The sequence below is a fragment of the Chelonia mydas genome, chromosome 6, assembly GCF_015237465.2.
Source record: "Chelonia mydas isolate rCheMyd1 chromosome 6, rCheMyd1.pri.v2, whole genome shotgun sequence".
NCBI classification, from domain to species: Eukaryota; Metazoa; Chordata; order Testudines; family Cheloniidae; genus Chelonia; species Chelonia mydas.
In genome coordinates, this window is record NC_051246.2 from 43,781,066 (window position 1) to 43,804,189 (window position 23,124).

The window sequence follows — 23,124 nt, forward strand, 5'->3', positions numbered from 1 at the left end:
TTAATTCATCTCTTAGATTTTTGTATCATGACTTCTATTTGCAACAGAAAAATAATAATTCAGCCCCTTCAGCAATAACAGAGAAGATATATCAAGAATAAGGAAATGTCACCATTATTAAATAGCTGCTTTGTGTCTGTCTGCAAGAGATGAATGCTACAAAAGGCCAGGGTGTACTTGCGAGATCTCAACTCGTCTCAATTCCTCATAATTGTTCAAATTGTGTGATTTGGTCATTTTGTGAAGAGGTCATTTTAGAATCTAAAAAGAGGATATTCTGAAGTTCAGAAGAAAAAGTCGAGGACGGGCATGTGATTAGTGGCTTGTCAAGTGGCTAGGAATCATTCTGACTTCACAATTCTTTTGGAAAGTACTCTATTACTACAATACACCATAATAAAATAATAATAATAACACCTACATATCCTAATCAGTGTCCTGTTGTGCTAAGCACGGTAAGGACATATGATAAAATAGTCATGCCCTGTCTTAAAGAACTTGCCATCTAAAGTTCATAATTATCCTATAAAAGTAGCTGGTGCTGGAATATACAACCAGTTTTACCAATTATAGTCTTTCAACATTCTTTCAATATGACTTTCAACATTCACTGTTGCCTATTTGAGATTCATCTAGGTAGCAAAATCCCCTGGAAAGTAAATCAACACTCTTTAAGAGGTCAGAGTTTGGACCTAAAAATTCATAACTGAAGGATTGTCCTCTTGGTAAAATGCATTTATTTTGTTGTTTGTCCAGCCAAATTTTAAAAACAAACAATGTGTGGGTAGGATCTAGATCAAAAAGAATTTTGACCACTGGACGAGACCTAAGAAAGAGAATACAGGTTAACAATTCAGTTCAGAGCTATGCTGATACCATTCTATGATGCTGAAGCATACGAACCATATTAATGTCAAGCTCCATTGAAAACACAGGAATAAAATGGTTTTTAAGGGTGAGGGAGGGGGAATGTGAGTAGCAAAAGGGCTAAATCTGTCAGAGAAGCTTTTATATTTACTTTGGTTAATCTTTGATTAAAAAGTGTTATATTTATCTTCCCTCTTCACTTAAGAAACCTTTAGAGACTGTTATGATATATTATTTTTCTGATTTGCTGATGCTTGAGGTAAATAGCAAATTTTCAACTTGATTTCTTTTTCAAGGATAAATTGATCCCATGTGATTGACTGCCTTTGCAAGACTGTCCTTGCAAGACATCATTCACATAATTCTCATTTATAATATGCAAGACAAAACTGACAAATAGCAAAAAGTGAACTTTAATCTAGGTAGCTGAAAATATGTTACAGTCATAACTCTAATTACTGCATCCCCCCTATCGTTCTAAATTCAAACTATCTTCACATCTATTGAATCTGAACACTCTGGTTCAGGCATCTGCCTTTCAGAGTGTAAACAGTCAGAGCTGTTTTCAAAGAGGCAGGAACTTCAGAGCCTTGGACTCCTCTAGAAGTAACAGCAGCAAAATGATTCAAAGTGCTCAGCTATGTAGAAGCACTGACATGGGCCCCTGATGAGAGAGACTGCAATTCTAGAGGTCACTTGAAGAGATGCTTTCATGCAGAATTCTTCAGTTCCAAGTGTGCCATTGGCTGCAAAAAGCACTGCATTGGTTCCTGTGTGGGCCATGTGCCTCTGATATTCTCACCTTTTTTTAGCTTCTGCTGTGGTGTGAAGGCAGTCCTTCCCTGAGAGAGGCTATGTAACCAATCAGGCAGCTTACTACAGGCCAACTGTGCTTATTAGGTTGCCTGGAGACTGGCTCTGCTGCAGGCCTTGCTTCCAGACACTGCAGACCCTGAATCTGTATGCAGTCACAGTGGTTCTCAAACTTTTGTATTGGTGATCCCTTTCACACAGCAAGCCTCTGACCCCCTCGCCCCCCAAATTAAAAATACTTTTTTTTTCATATTTAGCACTATTATACATGCTGGAGGCAAAGTGGGGTTGGGGGTGGTGGCTGACAACTCGCCTGACAGAGACTATTACCTCCCATGTAATAACCTCATGACCCCCAGTTTGAGAACCCCTGTTATAGGACATATGCTGGACAAGTTTGCAATTGTTTTCTTACCAAAGGGCAACTTTCTGGAAATTCAGAACTCAGTAGCTTCTATGAGGTCTTAACTAAAGAATACATAAGATGTTTCTTTGACTTTAATGACTTATACAAACATTTAATTCTGTTTACCAAACTCAGGATGAAATCCCCGGAAGGCATTTTTTAAATATAGACTATATACTCAACTACTAAATCCCCTTTGCATCTCTCCAGACTTAAACTTGCCTTAGGCAGCAGCTAAGGAGTTTGGAGTACAATGTACTTGACAATCCTGGCTGGTGGTGCAGCCCATTCTGAACTGTTATCTTCCAGTCCATGTTACAGCAGTCATGAAGCTACTCTAACTTGCACTGGGGAATGAAAGAAGGAAAGAAAAAGCAAGGAAACACAAAGCTTTGTGGATTATGTGTTTTCGTTATTTCTTCCATTTCATTGTATTTGGCAGAGAAACATATGCTTCTAAGGGTATGTTTACATTTTGAGCTCAAAGGTATAATTTCCAGCTTGAGGAGACATACCCATGCTAGCTCTAATCATTAGTATGGTAAAAATAGACCTGTCACTCGCGCTGCCATGGCTACACTATTTTTAGCGAGCTAGCTCAATCAGTGCTACCATGGGTATGTCTCCTAGAGCTGGAAATTATACCTTCAAGCTCAAAGTGTAGACATACACAAGTCTGGTGCATGATAACAGTTGCAGAATGTTTCTGCTCTTGGAGCAAGACATGTGGCTTACTGTTACAGTTGAACATGGAACTAATATAACTGGACACTTTTTTTTTTTTTTTTTTTTTTACAATTTTTACCACAGTGGTAGAAAAAAAAAGTCATTATTTCAAGCCCTGGTTTTCTATATGGGCACTTTGAAAAAGGAATGTCACCTGGATGACCTGGAATGGGCATGATGGATGAATAATGTCTTCAGTATTTCCTCTTCTTGTTTCTTTTCAACAGTTCCATGAACAGTGAATTTCACCTGGTCAAAGTATTGCCATTTCTGTCATCTTTAAAGTAACTTGTGTGCTATTTTCTTTCAGAGAATGACATGTAATTTCAGTGGCATCATTTCAGTGACCGTTTCAGCTTATATCACACAATTCCTAGAGTGATTCACCTTTTTAGTGTTCATTAAATTTGTATTCACTGCACACTATTGCACAACTCCAGAACTATAGATAGTTCATATGCTTAAGTACTGTGGTTACTGTACAGATTGGAGAAAAGGAACACTGGGTATTAAAACATGCATTCTTAATAAAGTATGTGTTGCATACTGATAATATTTAAAAGAACACTACAAAAGATTGTAATTTCTTAATGAATTGTCTTACCCATATGATGCTCAACACCTTACATTATTAAATCTTAAAAGATTTTTAATACTATACGTTTATTTTTTGCCATTTATACTATTTGTAAAGTTAAAAGTAACTAGTTTCTGGCATAGTGAGGGAGAGCAATTCCATAGAATTGTCTTCTGAATGCATGATGTTGGCTCAGTTGCTTGGAGAAATACCACTGAATTTTCAACAGGGCTTGGGAATTTGGGTATGACAAACCTGTTCCAGCATGATATACAAATCATGGATGGGATCTTTATAAAAGCTATGAGAAATGACTAGAAAACAGCAGGAAGATGCAGATATGCAGAGTAAGTATAGTTTAGGATTTGACCTTACATGCAGAAGCAATAGTGTGTGAGCCTCAGTTATAATGGTATGTAAAGGAACCAAACTTTTAGGCCTTGTTTGATTAATAAGCTTATAAGTACCATTCTTACAAATCCAGGACACTTTAAATACATTGGAATAGATCCTTAGGTCAAGCCAAGATATGCTTCGTACAGGACCTAAAGGAAGGGGGCTGAATTGAAGACACTGCCACAAATGGTATTTCTTCACCTTTCTTTCCTCTAATCCTGTGGGCATGTTCAGCCTCCAACAAAACTTAAATTATGCCCAGGATTGCTCAGGAATTCTGAACATGTCTTTTTTGCCCTCTGTGCATTGCTGGAGGAGCACAAAATCCTTGGAGCATGGCCAAGGTCATTGGTAGAACCCATCTAGCATCAAACAAAGATGAACAAGATTTATGACAGCCAAGATCTTTGATGTAGTAGCAGCTGGTATCTTGAAGACCAGGAGTTCCATGAGAACTCCTTTAGGTTACACATTTCAAAGAAAAGCAGAGTTTCCATCTGTCAATAGCTACTATTTTGTAGGCAGGCAATACGATTCAGACAGTCAAGATCTTGTCGATATTAAATGCCTTGATTAGCCTATCACACTTTCAGGCAACGTTCAGAAAAGTTTGTGAAAATGAGAAAAATTTGGAGACACTTTTAATATTCAGTTCTCACATCTTTAGGTCAAACAAATCTGGAGCATTCTAGTAATGGTTTAGATGCTGTGATTTTTGGAAACAATAAGGACATGTGATGAGGCAGATAGGCCCCCATACTGGCAATGAGAGGTTTAATGAAAGCCTTTGGATCCAATTTATCCCTCCTTTCTATACATGCAGCAGACGTCAGACATGGATAGGGGAGCTAAAAGGAGAAGATCTAGCCCAGTCCAAGACTGCCTAGGAAGAACAGCAGAGTGCTGTTTCTCCTGATGTGAGAGAAGTCTGGCTGAAGCCCAGAGACTAAGCTAGTTTGCTGGTTGGATGATCCTCCTGCTCTAAGGGGTGGCCCAACCATAGGTAACTGGCTGACGTATGGACTGTTGAAGACAAGACCTGAATAAAAGGGTAGGGTCCTACAGAAGGTCATCGGACAATCCTGTGTTTTTTGTTTCTAATTTCATTTGGATTGTAACACTCCAGAAGGGGTCGGACTTATATGTATCTTGGCCAGAGGGCTAAAGTGCCATTACCACTCAAGAGGCAGCAAACTACCAGTGGAGAGCCAAGGCTGGGCAAGTTGTGATGTGATGGGCCATGAGAGGGCACTGCAGAGATAACAAGAAAAAACAAAATGAAAATAAATCTAAGAATTGGTCATCTTCACAAAGCAGAATCTGGTTTAATAAAAATCTTTCTAGCTGATTATAGACTTTCTTCTTGGAATCCATGTCAGTATCCATAAAAAGCCACATACATGATGATGAAGCTGCTGATTCCAAGAACCGTACCTGAAACACATGAAACTCTTACTTGCACATGATTTTTGCTTTTAGGACAAAGGAAGGCTTTTATCTGAAGGTTCAAGGATAAGAGATTGCCATTGTATATCTTTCAGAACTCATCATAAGCAAGGTGTCTTGTGCAGTGAACCTCTTTCTAGTCCTGTAACAATTAATTGAAATTCAACTAAAAAATGCCTGTCTGGGATTTTAAACTCCACAACGAAATAAACAGTTTGTCACAAACTATTACTGAAGATGCAGTCTGATTGTTAGGCTACAACCTGGGTCTGGGTGTTTTGGTTAGAGCCAGGGTTTGTTTCTCCTGTCCCAGCGTCACTCAGCATTCTCTCTCAGAAGAAGCAGACAAGCCTTCTTATCTTATCTAGTGGGGTCTGATTGGCCACTGTCTCTTCCCAGCCCCTCTATCCGCTGGAGGATCATAGATTGCAAGGCCAGAGTGGACCGTTGTGATAACCTAGTCTTACCTTCTATATAACACAGACTATAGAACTTCCCCAGAATAATTACTTTTTGGACTAGAACTTATCTTTAAAAAAATCCAACCTTGATTTTAAAAATTGCCAGTAATGGAGAATCCGTCACAAGCTTGGGTAAATTATTCCAATGGTTAATTACCCTCATTGTTAACAATATACATTTTATTTCCATTCTGAATTTGGTTAGCTTCAACTTCCAGCCATTAAATTTTGTTATACTTTTTGCCTTCTAGACTGAAGAGTCCATTATCAAATATTTGTTCCCCATGTAGGTACTTACAGAGTGCAATCAAGTCACCCTTCAACCTTCCTTTTGTTAAGCTAAATAGATAGACGTAAGAAATTCAATCACTATAAGGCATGTTTTCCACTCCTTTAATCATTCTCATGGCTCTTCTATGAACCCATTCCACTTTATAAGCATCCTCCTTGGTTTGTGGACACCAGAACTGGACACAGTATTCCAGCAGTGGTCACACTATTGCCAAATAGAGAGGTAATATAACCTCTCTCCTCCTAGTCAAGTTTCCCATGTTTATGCATGCAAGGATTACTTTAGCCGTAGGCTTGTTGGTCCTGACAGTATGAGGCTTCTCTAGGCAGTGCTTGGACATCTAAATTGACTATCCGTCTTTCCTAGGCAATGCTTTTCCTTGGGTGGGTTTGTCAGTGTAGCAATGCCTCCAATGGGGGGCAGAGAAGGCCTGGTACAACCTGTCACAATATCCCATTGCTTCAGTATGAAATTATAACAGGATGTTGAAAATGTAATAGGTATTTTACATAATTACATAGCTGCAATATTTTTATCTTGTTCACTTTTCTTTTAACATTATCAATTTATTTCCAATATATACAAAAACTAGAAAGAAATGGAAGGAATCGCTGAATATTAATCACATAGAAGTATACACAAATGCTATAGTACAGCTTTGATTTTCCAAAACTGACTTTTTTCTGAAACGGTCCCTCAATCTCTATTCATTTGAATTTAAAATATTCTTGATTACGTGCAACCTAATTGTCCAAACTTCCCCAGGGTCTTCCAAAGCATTTGGATAATAGAGTTTGTACTGCAGTCACAGCTTCTACCTTTACTATCAGGACATTATATCCAAAGAGTAAACAATTTCCGAGTACTAATGACCTACATTAATTAACACAAAAACAACCTCTTTGTTCAGTTATGGATGGGAGATGAAATGAAACAATGGTTACATTTCTAGAGTTTAACATATATTGAGAGCTTTGAATTATGATTTTAGAAAGTATTAGAGGCAGGCCAGCCCCCACGGCTTCACTTCAGCAGCAAATAACACAGGGGTGTTTTCACCTCTGCTGGTGTGTCAAAACCCTTCCATCACCCAAAGGGAGCCATTTGCTTCAGTCACTTCAGTCTTCTTAAGATATTGCCACATTGTGTTTTACCTCTAGTGTGATCCAAGATCTCTGCCTACACAGCCAATGCTTTTACACAGGGCAAATATCTTTTGTGTAGCTTAAGTAACTAAGGAATGATAATATTTCCTTGCACTCTTTATTGAAATTGTGAGCTCTTTGTGGAAGAATGTCTTGTAATGTGTGTATGTACTGCACCTACCACTGACAGTATATCTACACGGGGATAAAAGCACTCTGGCTGGCCCAGGTCAGCTGACTCAGGCTTGTGGGACTCGGGCTGCAGGGCTAAAAATTGCTGTGTAGATGTTGGGCACGAGCCTGAGCCCAAGCTCTGGGACCCTTCACCCACATGGTGTCCCAGAGCTCGGGCTCTAGCCCAAGGCCAAACGTCTACACAATGATTTGTCAGCCCAGGAGCCTGAGCCTGAATCAGCTGGCATAAGCCAACCACAGGTTTAAAATTGCAGTGTAGACATACTCAAAGAGGCCCCAGTCTCCTTTGGGGCCTCCTGGCCCTCATGTAATACAAATGATTGATGATGATATCACAAATTGTTTTTTATGAAAGATAAAATATTTAGGGCCAGATCCTCAGTCCAGGTTAAGTCTTCTTTGCACCACTGGAATGATGTAAAGGTGACTTACAGCTGCCATAAAGGAGCAAGTGATGATTCCCTTGACAAAAGGGGGAATTTCTGGTGCTGTAAAGCCTGCATAGCCAGCTTTATGCCATATGCTTTCCCTTCCATGTAGGGGGAGTTTTGAGATGGGTTGAGGACATGAGAGCCAAGAGAGGTGTCACCTGCATAAGTTAGAGCAGTCAACAATAAGGGCTGCCTTCAGGATTGGGGGAGATGAAACAGCTGAGGATCAAGCCCTTAGGTTTTCTTATGAACAGTAGTATCTTAATTATAAATTATCTTTAGGGCTGCAGGTTTGTCATCGTAAGGAAAAATGTCATGGACATGATAATTTTCCTGTTTGTCGGTGACTTGTGTCTATGTGAGTTTAATAAATTCATCCTGCAGCTGTGGCTCCTGTCCTGTGGGACTGGGCCCCAGCATTGTGACCTAGTGCACAGATTCACAGCGCTGCTCAGGTTTTGTTCAGCCACCCCTCTATCATGACAGGGTGGCGGCCAGGCCAAATTTCAGTGAGTGGCATTGTAACCTGGTGTGTGGGGTAGCATGCTGCTTGAGTTTACCCTGACCATGCTTCCATCAAGGGCGGTTGAGCCAAACCTGGACAGCGCTGTGACTTTGTGTGCCAGGTTGCAACTCCCAGAATAGCTGCAGAAGCTGCTGCTGTGGGGGTGAGTGCAGGGCAAGCTGGGAGCCAGGCCCAGCCCCTCAGGACAGGAGTCACTACTGCAGGGTGAGAGTGGGTTGGGTTTGCTCTCCAACTCCCTTCCCTGCCCTCCAAGGCCTCTCCTCCTCACTGTGCCGAGAGTAAGGTTGCAGTGCCGGGGCAGAGTGTGGCACTGCAGGTGGTTGGTGCCCCCTTGGCAGGATGAGGAGGAGGAGGCAGCAGCGGAGGAGGAAAAGGATGCTGACCTATGAAGAATAGTTGAATTTCATTTGTCACAGCATTTTTTTTTATCATAAATCATGGAGAGGTCACAGTAAATCTTGTAACTCATAACTTCTACTAAATTTACCATGACTGCTTTGTGATTTTTGATAAAAAATGCTGTGACAAATCTGAAGTCCTAATTACTTTGTCCTTTAAAACAATTGCAATGATTGCTTTAGTTGACAGTCCTATCCAATAGCTATTTAAAAGTATGCCTTTTTGTTATTTTTCAGTATTTCATCTTATTTCACAGTTTGTGAAAATTATTTATCACACTAGATTTTTTTGAGGATTTCACCTTTTTTCCTGCTTCGATAGAATTGGATTTTCTGAGAAACAATATGGAATGCTCAGTTTCTTTCTTGTTGTAAATTTGCATTCTACTGGATTTAGAGTCAGTACTAAGTAATGTGTACTTAGTCTGTCCATGTGTCTAGGTCAGTGAAAGAATCAAAGGTCCAACAGCTTTATACTATGAATTTACCGCTGTGTTCAGGCTTTTATTTAATTCATATAAGTATGAGGTTTGTAAGTGATTAAGACTGGATCTGCAGTTTTTTATTGCATTAAATAGGATTTAGTCTTGAACCATCTTTAGTGAGACAGTTTTGTTTTTGTGAAGTTTTTAGATGCTTGCACAATAAGAATGAATCTTACTTCACCAGCAAAGCATCTGTACAATATTCATGGAGCAAAAATGGAAGATCTCAGCAGTGGTAAGTAGAAATGTATGCAAAACAGATAAGTGTTTGGAGTCTTATTTCCAATGCAAAGAATTCAGAGAGAAAGAGTGGTGGCTGGAATTAACTAATATTTTTATCTCTGATATAGACAAGTGCATGGAATTGCACCACAAATTGAAAATACTCTAGAAGATAAATACATTGGTACAACCATTGCCATGATCTTTAGTATTTTGTTTTCATAATTTATTTTCTGTTGTATCCAATTTATTTTACCCAGCCTTCCATTATTGATAGAGAATGATTGTGTCTGCTAACGCCTTTGCTCTTTTCTTTTTTTTTTTTTTTTTTTTGGTATTGTCAATTTCTAGGCCAGGAACTGTTCTAAAATATATTTGTAAAGTGTTACTAGTACCTACAGCACTGTGTGCTGAAGTGCAGTTTTACAATCTAGCTAGAGTCATAAACTTGTTCCTGCTTTCCTCCAGCTCCTGGGAGAAGTAAGTAACATGCACTAGTCCTCTATGATACAGTACTGTCAACATTGCCTCAAACACTTAAAAATAATGAGTTAGATCCCCAAAAACTTGAGACTGGCTTAAAAATAATGAAATTTTTAAAAATACATTTGGATTTTTTTATTTGCCTTCTAATTTCTGGGTCTTTAGGATTTATATTCTCAAGTTTTTCTCTGCAACCAGAAAGGCTGTAACTTTTTTTTTTTTTAAGAAAGCTGAGATTCTTATGTAATCACATGACTCCAGCGGCTGGACTTTAAGAAAAACTCCAAATATTGCTTGCAACAAATTTATTGTCTGCAGTAAATTGCCTGCAATTGCTCACAATAGAATCACAAGAGCTGGCAACACTGGACTGGCTCTAATGCTCAGACTGGTGTGTACGTGGTGGTAACTGTTTCCCCAACAGTTTCCCCTGTTTCTTTATGCCTCCTAATTCCTTTGCATGGGCACTCAGGAGAGTTCAAGACTGAGCCCTATATAAATAATATATTAATTATAAACAAAAACACAGTAAGAGAATGTGAAAGTTCCAATTTTTAAAAGCGATGCTTGAAAAGGTGATTATTTACAAGCCAGAAAGAACTCAACTTGTCTTCATATTCCAAGATGGGATTGCAGGGCTAGCAGTTAGGAAAACCATATTTTTAATAGTAAACTAAGTATGTTTGATATGGAAGTGAGAAATAATAAATATATAACTGATGAGAATATTTACAGAGCCACTTTTATAGATTAGAACCTCATATGATTCTCACATGTTATTAACTGTTAACTTGACAGCATTAAAATGGAGTGATAGGAAATAGTTTCTTCTGTGTACCCTCAGGGGTTCTTGGCATCAGCAAGGCAGTCTATACCTCATGCAGTCGCACAACTCCTCCTGTAACTACAAAGTTGTTTGTCCCTTGAATGAATCTGAACTGCTCAGGTCTATTCCCTAAACAGTTCATGAAAATTCAGATTATATAATATCATTTTTTAAAAAGAAGCTAGAATAACATAGGTAAAATCTAATTGGGATTGCCTGATTTATGGCTGTTCATGCAAACTTAATTCTGCCCCTTGTACATATACATTATGATTCAGTCTTTAATGACATGATCACATACTGTTTTGTCCACAGGATCCCTGCCCCACTTAGGGGTGCACAGTATGGACACACAAATGCTTGAGTTTGCAACCTAAATAATATTATTTTAATATAAAGTTTTTGTAGTTTTTTTAAAGAAAAAAAGTAAAAATTAGTTCTATTATGAGAAGCACTAACCACCCCCCTGTATGCATCATCATAGTCTGAGTCAGCATTTTGGCACTGACTGCTTCTAGTTGAGATCAGGTCTAACTACATTAGCTGGCAGTAGCAAAAGGCTATTATCCCAGAGTGGGGATGACCTGCTGGGTCTGGGAGGTGGCTGGTGCAGGAGGAGCCTGGCTTAGTGTTCTCTATTTCTGCCCTCAGGAGATATGGAGGAGGGGTTCCTGCCCCATTGTGGTGCTGCCAGAGGATGGCATTCGATCCTGGGGATATGTTATTCTTCCAGGACAAGGGAGCCCATCCACATTCTTTTTCCTCCAGCACTCCTCCGCTACAGCTACTCCACAAATCCCAGGTTTCCACAACAGCTTGTAGTGCTGCTGCTACTTTTGTAGTGGCATCAGTCCAACCTCAGCCTATTCATGTTAAATTATTATTTTGCCATGCTGCCAAAATTTTCCTGAGGAACGCAAGCAAGAGATGGGAAGTGGTGATGATTTGAACAGTTTATATCAGACTAGATGATTATAATAGCCCTCTCTGTCCTTAAAAATTATGAATCTCAGAAATGGAATTTTATGGGACAAAGAATAGCCCAAGGGCATTGCCCTTACCTGACTATCAAAGGTTTGCTGCAAATAATGCGGTGTTGAAGCTTCTCAAAGAAAAGGTTACAAGAATGTTTTATAGCGGAAAGTGTTAGGCAACCTAAATATATAGGGATTGCTACCAGCTTCCCTTTAATAACTGTATTATTTGACAAATAATATGTGAACATGTAATTAAATAGTCTTTTGCAATGCATACATATAAGGAGCATAAGCTAAGGTTGCATGTGCAAGCTGAACTCTGGCATTTTCTGACTTTTGAGCGAATTAACCTCTCGACCTTAATGTTCCGTTAACATACATTTTTTTAAATTTTATCTAAATGAGTTTCGTTTTGAGCATATCATCCTGGCTCCTGACAAATATGGTGACTTCACAGACAAATAATAGAAGTTATTAAACGATTTCTAATTCTGCATCTAATTATAATACAGCATTGATTTATAGTTATATTTAAAAGTCCATTTCCAAGCCCCTTTTTCTTCTGCCTGCCAAAGAAAATTCTGGTCTAACAAGTCATTTCATATGGGGAAAAGAAATGGTTAAAATATTTTAAAATTTGGTACTTTACTAGGCCAGAGGAGATGGCTTGGCGGTCTGGTGAAAAGTGTTTTGACACTTTAGTTCCTTGGTATTTTCCTGTAAAACTGGAACCTGTCCTTCCTTCAGTGTTTTTATTGGCCCCATACCAAAGCCCATTGAGGTCAACTGGAGTATTTCTGTTGACTTCTTTGGGCTTTGGTCTCTTAGTCATTTCCCTGGATTATGAGATAGTGGCTGCCAAGGGCAACACAAAAGCATGCCTATGCCATGGGACAGCAACATATTGAAAACTCTAGAGTTATATATACAATATTATTATTATTTACATTTTATTATATTTCAAAATATCATTAAAAGAACATAGAAAAATTCTAAAATATATTTTGTATCAAATTAATATTGTTCCATTTACATATTTAGAATTTCATTGCATTATCAGCCCTTCTCAAACAACAACACAGTAAAAGTTGTTATATGCAATATAGTATGTTTGTGATGTGTGATTACATATCTGTAATACAATTCCAAAATAGATGTACAGTACAGTATTCCTTATAGAAACTTTGTCCACAATATCAATGTAATCTTTCATTTTTCTTATTACTTTGTTTAGTATTCATCTAAAATAATTACATTAAAAAGTTTGAGCAGCCTAAAGTCTGTAGAAACTTTTATGTTCTTAGCTTTTTCAGCACAAACAGTGTTGACTTCTATGGGACACTGCTGGCTGAGGAAGAAGTCTCTTTTTAAGAGACATTGTGAACCGGCAGTGACCCTGGACAGCTTGTTAACTAATGCAGAGCAGCTTTGGATGGTATGGTAAAATGGAAATAGGGTTCTGCTGACTGTGCAAATATAAAAAAAAATCTAGGACATACAACAACATTTACATTTAAAAATAAGACTGTGGGCTCAATCCTCAATCCCTGTCAGCTGCATTGAGCAGCTGGAAAACTGACCTGAAGGTGCAGCTGAGATTTGCCCCCCAAATTCCCTTTACACAGAGATATTCTTGGGTGTGCAAAGCCAGTGTAGCCAGCTTCACATATCCCCAAGTCCCCTGCTCCGTGCAGAGGGTATGCCAGGAGCAGAGAGGGGAAGAATGGGCCAGAGCTCACACTGTTCTGGCAGATTTTTGGCTGGTGCAGCAGACACAAGAGGTGACACAGCCCTGGACCTAAGTTCCACCAGGGGCCATTTCAGGCCTTGGCTGGCCCCAGGTTTGGCAGTGCAGGAAAGTGGCTTAGAACCACTTTTTCCCTCTCCATCCTCAGCTGCAGTGTGTGTAAACTTGGCACAGTTGGGGATGGAGGATTACACTCTACCAGTCTAACAACATCAAGAGGTTGGCTGCTATTGTACCTGAGTACATTTCCTGCTATATAGTATGTTTTAAAAGGCTTGATACATATGAAATTAGGCTGCTAATTCAATGAAAGTCTACTGGACTCCACAGCTTTGAAGGTTAATCCTGATTCTTTTGGGGGAACTCTGCTTTCTACATTAGCTATGTGTTTGTTGAACTAATCATGATGTGATATCTTTTCTCAACAGTGAAATCTTTTGACCATATCATTTTATCTCTTAAACTGCCATAGTGATCTGCAAAAAGTTTAGTATTGGAGACTTGTATATTGGTGATGCATTGAAAAAATGACTGGGTCTGATTTTCTACTACTCAAAGTAGGTGGAAAATGTGACTAAATTGGGAAGGTAGCATTTTACTGACTTTCAAAATGTCTACAATGACATAGAGAATTAGGCCTATGTGGTATGACAATAAATTGTCCGCAGAATGTGTAGTAATAAAAACTTACAATAGACAGCATCTGTACAAGACCTTCTAAAGCTTTTTTTTTATAACATAGGTACCAGAAATGTTATATACTACATAGTTTTGAAAAATATTGTAATCTGACATCACATTTATAGCTGATACACCAAGCTGACCTCTAAGTGCTAGAATCTGAACTTTTTTTAGGCTCCCTCTCCCCCTTTTTTTTTTTAATTATGTATTTAAGAATACTGGGATCCACATTACCAACAACAGTGCCACCTTCAGGAAAGGAAAATGAGAAAACTTCTATTGGATGAGTTAAATGCAGAGACTGCTGTTGACATTTTATGAACTTTTAAAGGATAGTTTTGACATTCTAAGAGCATTTTGGTTTGATGCATTTAAATGATAGTGAAAGAAAGAGAGAGAGAGAGAGAAAAAGAAAGAAAGCTTAATTTCTGATAGTGTCTGCACTCTTGATTTATATTGTAACCTAAAATGCCTGGCAAAATTATTTTCTGGTATCTCAATATTATTGCTTTTTGAGGTTCACAGAGTTTTGATTAATCTCTGATGCTGGACTGCTTACCTTAGTTTGGCAGAACCTTATCTTACTGCTGTTGCTGTTCTCTGACTTTTCCAGGTAGTACTGTTTTGTGGGGTACATTGCTCCTGGAAAGACAATAATTTCACATAAAATGAGTCTTCTAAGAATACTATGTAGTCTAGGAGAGCTCAACAGGGAAAACTGCATAACTAATGACAGGTTTCAGGGTAGCAGCCATGTTAGTCTGTATTCGCAAAAAGAAAAGGAGTACTTGTGGCACCTTAGAGACTAACAAATTTATTCGAGCATAAGCTTTCGTGAGCATGAATGCATCCGATGAAGTGAGCTGTAGCTCACAAAAGCTTATGCTCAAATAAATTTGTTAGTCTCTAAGGTGCCACAAGTCCTCCTTTTCTTTTTGCATAACTAAGTTATTCAGAAGTGAGCTCCATACCTATCCCAACTGTTCTTGGGGAGGAATGCAGAACTTCATTCAGAGTGATGGAAGGGTGGGAAAGAAAGGCACAAACCCTTCCTTAGCTTCCTCCCTGACACTTCCCAAGCCTATTTTTCAGTTGGGGAGAGCTTTATAGTCTCCTCAAAAGACTAGGATGGGTGTGGTCTCCCCCAGAGAGCACTGCCGCTGCTGGAGAGGACTGGTGAATCCTTCTCACACAATAGTAGGCTTACGGGGAGAGTAGGTCATGGGTTTACCTAGTTCAGAAAACTATTAGACAAGCATCTGAACATTAGAGCCTTTGCCTGAATCAAAATTTTGAACCAGTGGAGGTTTGTTCAGTGCTAAAAATGTGTTAAGTCATTTATTAGGTAAAAAAGGAAGACAGCTCTTTTAAAATGCGGTCTGAAAAAAGCAGCTTCTTCCTCAGTCAAGATTACTTGCAGTAGCCTGCCAGAGAAGTCAGCACAACTTGGGTATGAAACATTCAAGAAAATTAAAACTTTTACAGGCTTTAGCCTGCTATAAGTTTGTATTGTAGTTATTTTCAGTTAGAATAAATGTTAATAAAATAAGAGATATGAACAATCTTAGATAGATAGTAGACTAAACATCTATGTACTGCATCATCATACATCTATTGCTGAATTTTAACATATATGTACATAATCACACACACTACATATATGCAATACACTCCACTCAACTTCATTTACTGTAATGATGTGTGACAAATTTGGATGAGAGAGGGCTGTAAACAGAATGACACTTTAAAAATGAGAACAGATATTGTTAGATTCAGTTATGAATACAATACAAAACATCTTCTAACATTTTGATTTTAAATCTTTTTAATATCTTAACTTTTAAATGAGAATATAACTACTATAATAATTTTATATGTATTATTTTTGGTGCTTGAATTTTGTGCTTTAAAAGGTATGAGTTTAAGGCTGTTTTTTAACTTGGTTGTCTTTCACATTAACATCTTTTTAAGTACTACCGTGATATAAGTATTCACAAGAACAGGTAAAAAATTGTAAGTATGTAATTATAGTGATTCATTTATTCAAAGGTAAACTGGTACATGCTATGTTAAGTTAGGTAGCTTTTACTAATTGTTATAGAGCTACTGAAGCTCATGATCATGTTTCACTTTAAATTGATACAAGTAATTAGGATGGTTAGATGATACACAAAGTGTAGTGAGGCTTTTGTAACAATTAAAAATGGTGAGCCTTGTAGGAAGGTTGGTAGAGACACATTATCTTCCATGTTATCAGGAGATACTGTAACATGATTACTCTCTTGCAGGCCATTATAAGTTGTCACTTTTGGTTGCTGTTGGCTTTTATTTACAGTGGTCCCTTGTGCTACTTGTTTGCAAAGTCACAAGTCATGTTATAGTGACTAGCAGAATGTGTCGCCATTGCACAGGAATGGACTGAGAAGCTAACTGAAGGCTTGTGTAGCTCTTTTTCTTTGTCTTGAGGCCTAATTCAATACAATAGAATTTTTAAAAAATAGTGTGTTATAGTATTGAATACCTAACAAGCACTTCTTTGAGTTCAGGGTAGTTGGAATTACTTGATATTTTGATGGTATCAACAATTACTAACATGAGAGGAGGGTTGAATATTTCAGTCCCAGACTATTTTTACTTTTATATAGCAAGTTATTTAAATACATTAATTTTGTACATTGACCTGTTATACCCTCTGCTGTTTTTTTTTAAAAAAGTGCAGGGTGGTGGAAGTCGAAAGAGGCATAAAGTGTATTGGAAAACTACCAAAATGTCCCCTGCAAATGGACCCTATTCAGAATCAGTAAGCGTATGATGAGTGAAGTGGTTTTGAATATCGCCTTTAGATTCCATGCTGTTACAAGGCCTGCCCCGAACATGGCAACTCTTATTTCTACACACAGTACCTCTTCACTCTCAATTTAACCCAAAAATCTGATGAACCCATTACTCCATACTTGATTTCATGGAACAAGGAGTAGATATAGTTACAAATGATCAATCACAAGCCGTGAACCAAAGCAGCAAGGCATTAACAATTCACACCATTTCGGTCCACTTGCTCAAGCAGAAGATGTGCCAGCATATTTAATGCACAGCTACTTCATTCAGTTTAAGAAAATACATGACTCGTGCTGCATTTTAGAAACTAAAGGTACTTCATAGTTTTCATGCCTACTAACTATTGAGTTTCAGAATGGAATGCACCCATATCTAAACAATTAACGTAACCAGTTGTGCAATAACAGTCACAGAGAGACAAGTTCATAAATTATATTTTACTCAGTTTAAAATAAAGGATAACCTACAAACTGTTTTCCCCTAATAAAGCCAAGTTCTATCAGATTGTTTTGTACAAATCAACATCTTGTTCAGCAGTATGGTAACAGTGTAGACCCCACAGGCATATGCCGTCAATTTAATGGGATCACTGAAAAAGCAAAGCAGCTGTGAAAGATTGCTTTAAGTACAGCAATCGTGTGCTTGTCATTCTGTTCAATGGTGGAAAAATCCAAATTCGGATAGGCATCAGTATTTAAGAAAATGACTGCTAAAACATCTCTCATAAGTACCTTAGGGACAATAAGATTTGACATATAGCATGTAAACAAAAATACACAGCAGCTGTTAGATTAGTTTTGTTTGAGTAAAAATACAGTGACATAATTTAAACAACATAGCAAACTGTGTGCTCTCCATCATTCAGTCTCCCTCTGCAGACCATGCTTTTGGATAGTGTATGCCAGTTGCTTTGGGACTCAGAGCTGTATAACTGTTACTAAAAATAGGGGGGAAATGCAGTCAAGCACATGTGTGCATTAGCACCAACTCAACTCAAACTGCACACACACACACTCTGGAAAATATACTGTTCAGCTCCTTTGAGAAAGTCTTTGTTGGTATCTAAGGAGCTTCCTGGTGAATTTTTCCTCTCCATATTTCAGTCATATTTAAAGCTTTTTTTCTAACAGTTTTAAAAAAAATCTGATGATGAGATAATTCTTATTGTTCTCCTACCGTTACTTGTGGCAAAATTAAAAAATGATTGTAGTATTATACGATATACCCTAAAATAATATGCCCTGGAATACAGTACAGAATTAGGTCGATGTAAGGCAGCTAACCCTGTAAGTGTCTACAATAAAATGCAACTCCCACCATTGTAACTCGCCCACTATACCACCTTAATAGCTCCACCTCCACAAGAGGCGTAGTGCTTACATCGATGTAGTTAGGTCGACGCAGCGTCAGTGTAGACACTGCGTTACTTACATAGACTGTTGCTTCCTTTCAGAAGCCATCCCACAATGCCCCACACTGACAGTTAAATTGGTGCCAGCGCTCTTGGTGAAGACATGCGCTACCGACACAAGGAGTGCAGTGTGGACATGCAAAAGCAGTTTAATTACTACAGTGACTGTAAGTTGACGTAACTTAGGTTGACTCAACATTGTAGTATAGACTTGCCCTATCAGAAAAATCTGGCAATAATACTGAGATATCTACACTAATTGAGAACTCCTGGAGTTCTCAGTTCTTCATTTAGGGGGGAAAAAGTCCATTACCAGATGTCTGTTTCCCCATTCTCTGGCAAAAATGCTGTCTATTGTGTGTTGGTATCCTATTTTTTCCAGATTTCATCTTGTTCCATTACTCTATTTCATCATCATCTGCACTACCACCTCTTGCAGCATGTTTAAAAAAATACACCAACAGCACAGAAATAAGCCGCTTTTGCCTCATATCGGTCACACTGGAAGGCTTTCACTTTACATTCCATGCGTTATGTTATTACCTTTATTGACTTTAAGTCCCTGGGTTTTAGAGGTAATATATTTTTAGTTTGTTTTCTTAGAATCAGTGCAAAAGTACTATCTTCTTCAAGAAGTTCACCTTCTGTCCAGATATGTCAAACCCATGAAAAAAATGCAGAAATTGGGCTTGTTTTTGGCTTAATTGGCTTGTGAGTTGCTTCTTGGCTAGTTTTTGGCTTTTATCTTATTGCTTGTTGCAGCTTGTTGCTTTTTTTAATCAGCTCCCGGCAAGCAAGGGCAAGAGGGGCAAGCAGGGGCAAGGGGGGGGAGAGAGTCAGGGGTGCACATAGAGGGTTGGGGTTCTTAGGGATTGGCTTGTTTTGGCCTTGTTTTGAAATGGGATTAGCTTGATTTTTGGCTTATTGTGAAAGTCGGGGTGCTTGTTTACTGCGTGAAAGTTGGCAACCGTGCTGCTGTCATATGATATAACTCATCCCACCAGGTCAGTAAGGGACAGATTTTACTTCTAATATTTCTTAACACTTAAAAAAGTATTTAACCTAGTGACCTTAGTGAAGGAGCAAAACAGTTTCTTCTTCTGTTCACTTTCTCCTTCCCCATGGCTGAAGATCTGGGGAGTAATATTGCCACATAGGTGAGGTACAGCAGCGGTGGAATGATTAGGAAAGAAAGTACATAGATATGTGCTAATGCTTTCTTCTTAAAGTTCTGCATATAGCATGCTTGGAAAAGTTGAAAGAGAGATGAAAGGGGAAAGGGATTTTACCAGTCTCTTTAAAAATCCTTTTCAACCTCCACACTGCATTTTTTACATAAATTATCTTCCTTCCCGTAAGCACTAATTTCCTTCTTGGTTCATTTCATTTTCTAAACACGAGATTCCATTTGTCTCATTTTATCATTCACTCTCAAGCATTCAAAATATCTCACAGAGTGGCTCTAAATCTATGACACTTGTTCATCATGCCCACGTGTATCTGTACCTCCAAATTAGCTGATTCATATTGTTTTCAGGGGCTGGCCTTTGTCTTCCTTTACCAAGGTGAACACGCAGTCATTGAGTTTCATGATCCATAAAGAAAGATCGTACTTAAAGGTTAACCTTTGAACTGGGATTATTAGTGTTCTCTTGATTTTAATAAGTGCCCTGCTTCCAGTAGAGAGAATTCGGAATATTGAAGCAGGACACTTATTAAAATCAAGAGAACAGATTAGATTAGATTGAATAGATTATACAGCACTTCAGAAAAGGTTCTAAAATCTCTGGTAAATTTGCTTGAGTGCTCTGTTTGCTTCATTTTGCAGCCTGTGGTCTGCACAGAGCTCTTAATTCCATAGAAATGTATGAAAGTTCAATATTAATTTCTACTGCTCTTCAGGAGGTCAGTGGTTCAGACCTTCTTCTTCACTGTACTTTACATAATGCACCGAGGAGGATAGAAATCCTTAGAACTGTATCAAGAAGAAACAGTTTTCAGTGTGTGGCCACTCATCAAAGAATGTCTTATGGCCCTGTGTCTAGGTGACGCAGACAACCAATTATAACGATGTCAATTACCAGAACTGAGATCAACACAAATGACCGCATGGCACTTTAAGTGGGGGGAATGTTGTCTGGGCTTGCCAAAGGAAGGTATCAGTGCTTTATGGCGGATGGGGTGGCATGGGAAGGAGGTCAGAAACTGCTTCAAAAAAAGTGGGTGGTGGTCAGTTTTGTGGTGCTGACTCGCCCACAGGGGATATAAGGCGCAGAAGGCTTTAAAGGTGCAAGCCTTGCGTGTGGTAAGTCCTTTCTCCATGCAGCAGGCAAGGCAGCACCCACCCTCCCTCCACTAGAGGTGTGAATATCAGGTTTGGTTAGGACCTGCTGTGGGCTCTGCATTAGTCGCTCCTTTTTACGGGGCCTGGGAAGCAATTTTCCCCTCACCACCATATTGGCTTCGGTGGAGTGAGTTTTTTTCGCCTTTCCCACAGTGGGTGTCAGGGTGGACCTTTTCTGGTGAGGAGAAAAGATGGTTAGGCTATATGTCGCAACTTATTTTGTAAGTGTGAGGCAGATGTCTAGTGCAGGTACTCCATAGGGAAGGCATCCAGTGACCAGATTGATGGCCTGATAAAGGACTTAAAAGGAGGTGCTGGTTAAAGGAACGGACCGGGGTGTGTGTGTTGGGGACTCCTATGATTGGTACGGCAAGGAGCCAACCCCCTTTCTTATAGCCCACCTTAACCCTCCTACAAGGGGGGGGGGATGGATGGTAAGTTCCAAGCCATGGGTTGGCTGGGGGACCTGGATGGAAAATGGGGGGCTGGTAGAAGCCCCACATAGTTATTTGGATAAACTTGGAGTTGCATGCACTGTACACTTTTATCTGCTGGGTAGTCCCAGACATCAAATAATAAAATTGCAGCCTGATTAAATCCATATCAAGTGTCTCCTGTCCTCTTTTTGTATAGCTAGACAATGTATGTTATGTCACACCATTTTTGAAAGGATCTTTGACCAGTGATGAATTTTTCAGCTATAGAGCTAAGAATTCCTCATAGAACCTTCATAAACCAGAAGCTCAATAGCACCAATACTGGTGAACCTAAAGAATTTTTTTTTTAAAAAAAGGAGTACTTGTGGCACCTTAGAGACTAACCAATTTATTTGAGCATAAGCTTTCATGAGCTACAGCTCACTTCATCGGAGCTGTAGCTCACGAAAGCTTATGCTCAAATAAATTGGTTAGTCTCTAAGGTGCCACAAGTACTCCTTTTCTTTTTGCGAATACAGACTAACACGGCTGTTACTCTGAAACCTAAAGAATTTTTATTTATTTGTTTGTTTTGATGTAGGTACAATCTTCTCATATAACACTTAATTGTTCCAAATTTCTTCCCCGCTTCCCATATAAACTATATTGCACAGAGATTTCTTTTTGTACTTTTATGGTTGCTCTTTAGTGCCTCTGGAACAGAGGGGTGGGCAGACTTTTTGGCCTGAGGGTTACATTGGGGTATGGAAATTGTATGGCAGGCCATGAATGCTCACAAAATTGGGGATATGGGTACAGGAGGGGGTGAGGGCTCCGGCTGGGGTGTGTGGCCAGACATGAGGAGTTCAGGGTGCAGGAGGGGGCTCCGGGTTGGGGTACAGTGGGGTGAGGGCTCTGGGATGGGGAAACAGACATCTGGTAATGGACTTTTTGGGGGGTGCAGGAGCGGGCTCCAGGCTGGGACTGAGGGGTTCGGAGGGCAGGAGGAGGATCAGGGCTGGGACAGGGGTACAGGGGAGGGGTGTGAGGGTTCCTCCTGGGGGAGCGGGCTCTGGGGTGGGGCCAGGGATGAGGAGTTTGGGGTGCAGGAGGGTGCTCTGGGTTGGGACCATCGGTTTGAAGGGCGGGCGGGGAATCAGAGCTGGGGCAGGCTATTGGGGCATAGGATGGGGATAAGGGCTCTGGCTGGGGGTGCAGGCTCTGGGTTGGGGCTGGGGAAGAGGGGCTTGGGGTACAAGAGGGGGCTGTAGGCTGGGAATGAGGGATTTGGAGGGCGGGAGGGGGATCAGGGCTGGCAGGGGATTGGGGCACAGGGCTGGGCTGAGGAGTGCAGGCTCAAGGCGGCGCTTACAGCAAGCAGCTCCCAGACGCATGTCCCCGCTCCGGCTCCAAGGTGCGGCCAGGTGGCTTTGCACACTGTTCTGTTTGCAGACGCCACCCCTGCAGCTCTCATTGGCTGGGAACCACAGCCAATGGGAGCTGAGGGGGCAGCGCCTGCAGGTGGGGTGGCATCTACAGCTGCCTGGCCACGCCTCCACGTACTACGTAGGAGCCAGAGGGGGGTCGAGCTGGAAGGGGGTCATGCCCGCTGCTTCCTGGGAGCTGCATGGAGTTGGGCAAGCCCCAACCCCACTCCCTGGCTGGAGCGCTGTATCAGGGCACTCCCAACCCTGCTCCTCAGCGGGAGTGGAGGGCTGGATAAAATGGTCTGACGGGCCAGATGTGGCCTGACGGCCGTAGTTTGCCCAGCCCTGTTCTGGAATATTTTCTTTTATTTCAGTAGAGAAATAAATAAAGTTATTACTTTTAAAACATGGAAAAATACACGCTTGTATAAGGCTGAAAATCTAGAGAGAAAATAGTTAAAAAGTCAGTCTTGGCCAGTTTGTAGTGTTGTTATAGCCATGTTGGTCCCAGGATTAGAGAGAGAAGATGGATGAGATAATATCTTTTACTGGATCAACTTCTGTTGGTGAAAGAGACAAGCTTTCGAG

General features: G+C 39.8%; 1 protein-coding gene across 1 annotated transcript in view; it reads left to right on the forward strand.

The window, feature by feature from the left end:
* The window catches only part of DCDC1 (doublecortin domain containing 1), a 369,285-nt gene that overhangs the window by 39,707 nt on the left and 306,454 nt on the right, over positions 1 to 23,124 (forward strand). The window contains exon 6 of the mRNA XM_043549349.1: positions 9,306 to 9,399. Within this exon, the coding sequence (XP_043405284.1) occupies positions 9,306 to 9,399 (94 nt within the window). The remainder of the gene's footprint in view (positions 1 to 9,305; positions 9,400 to 23,124) is intronic.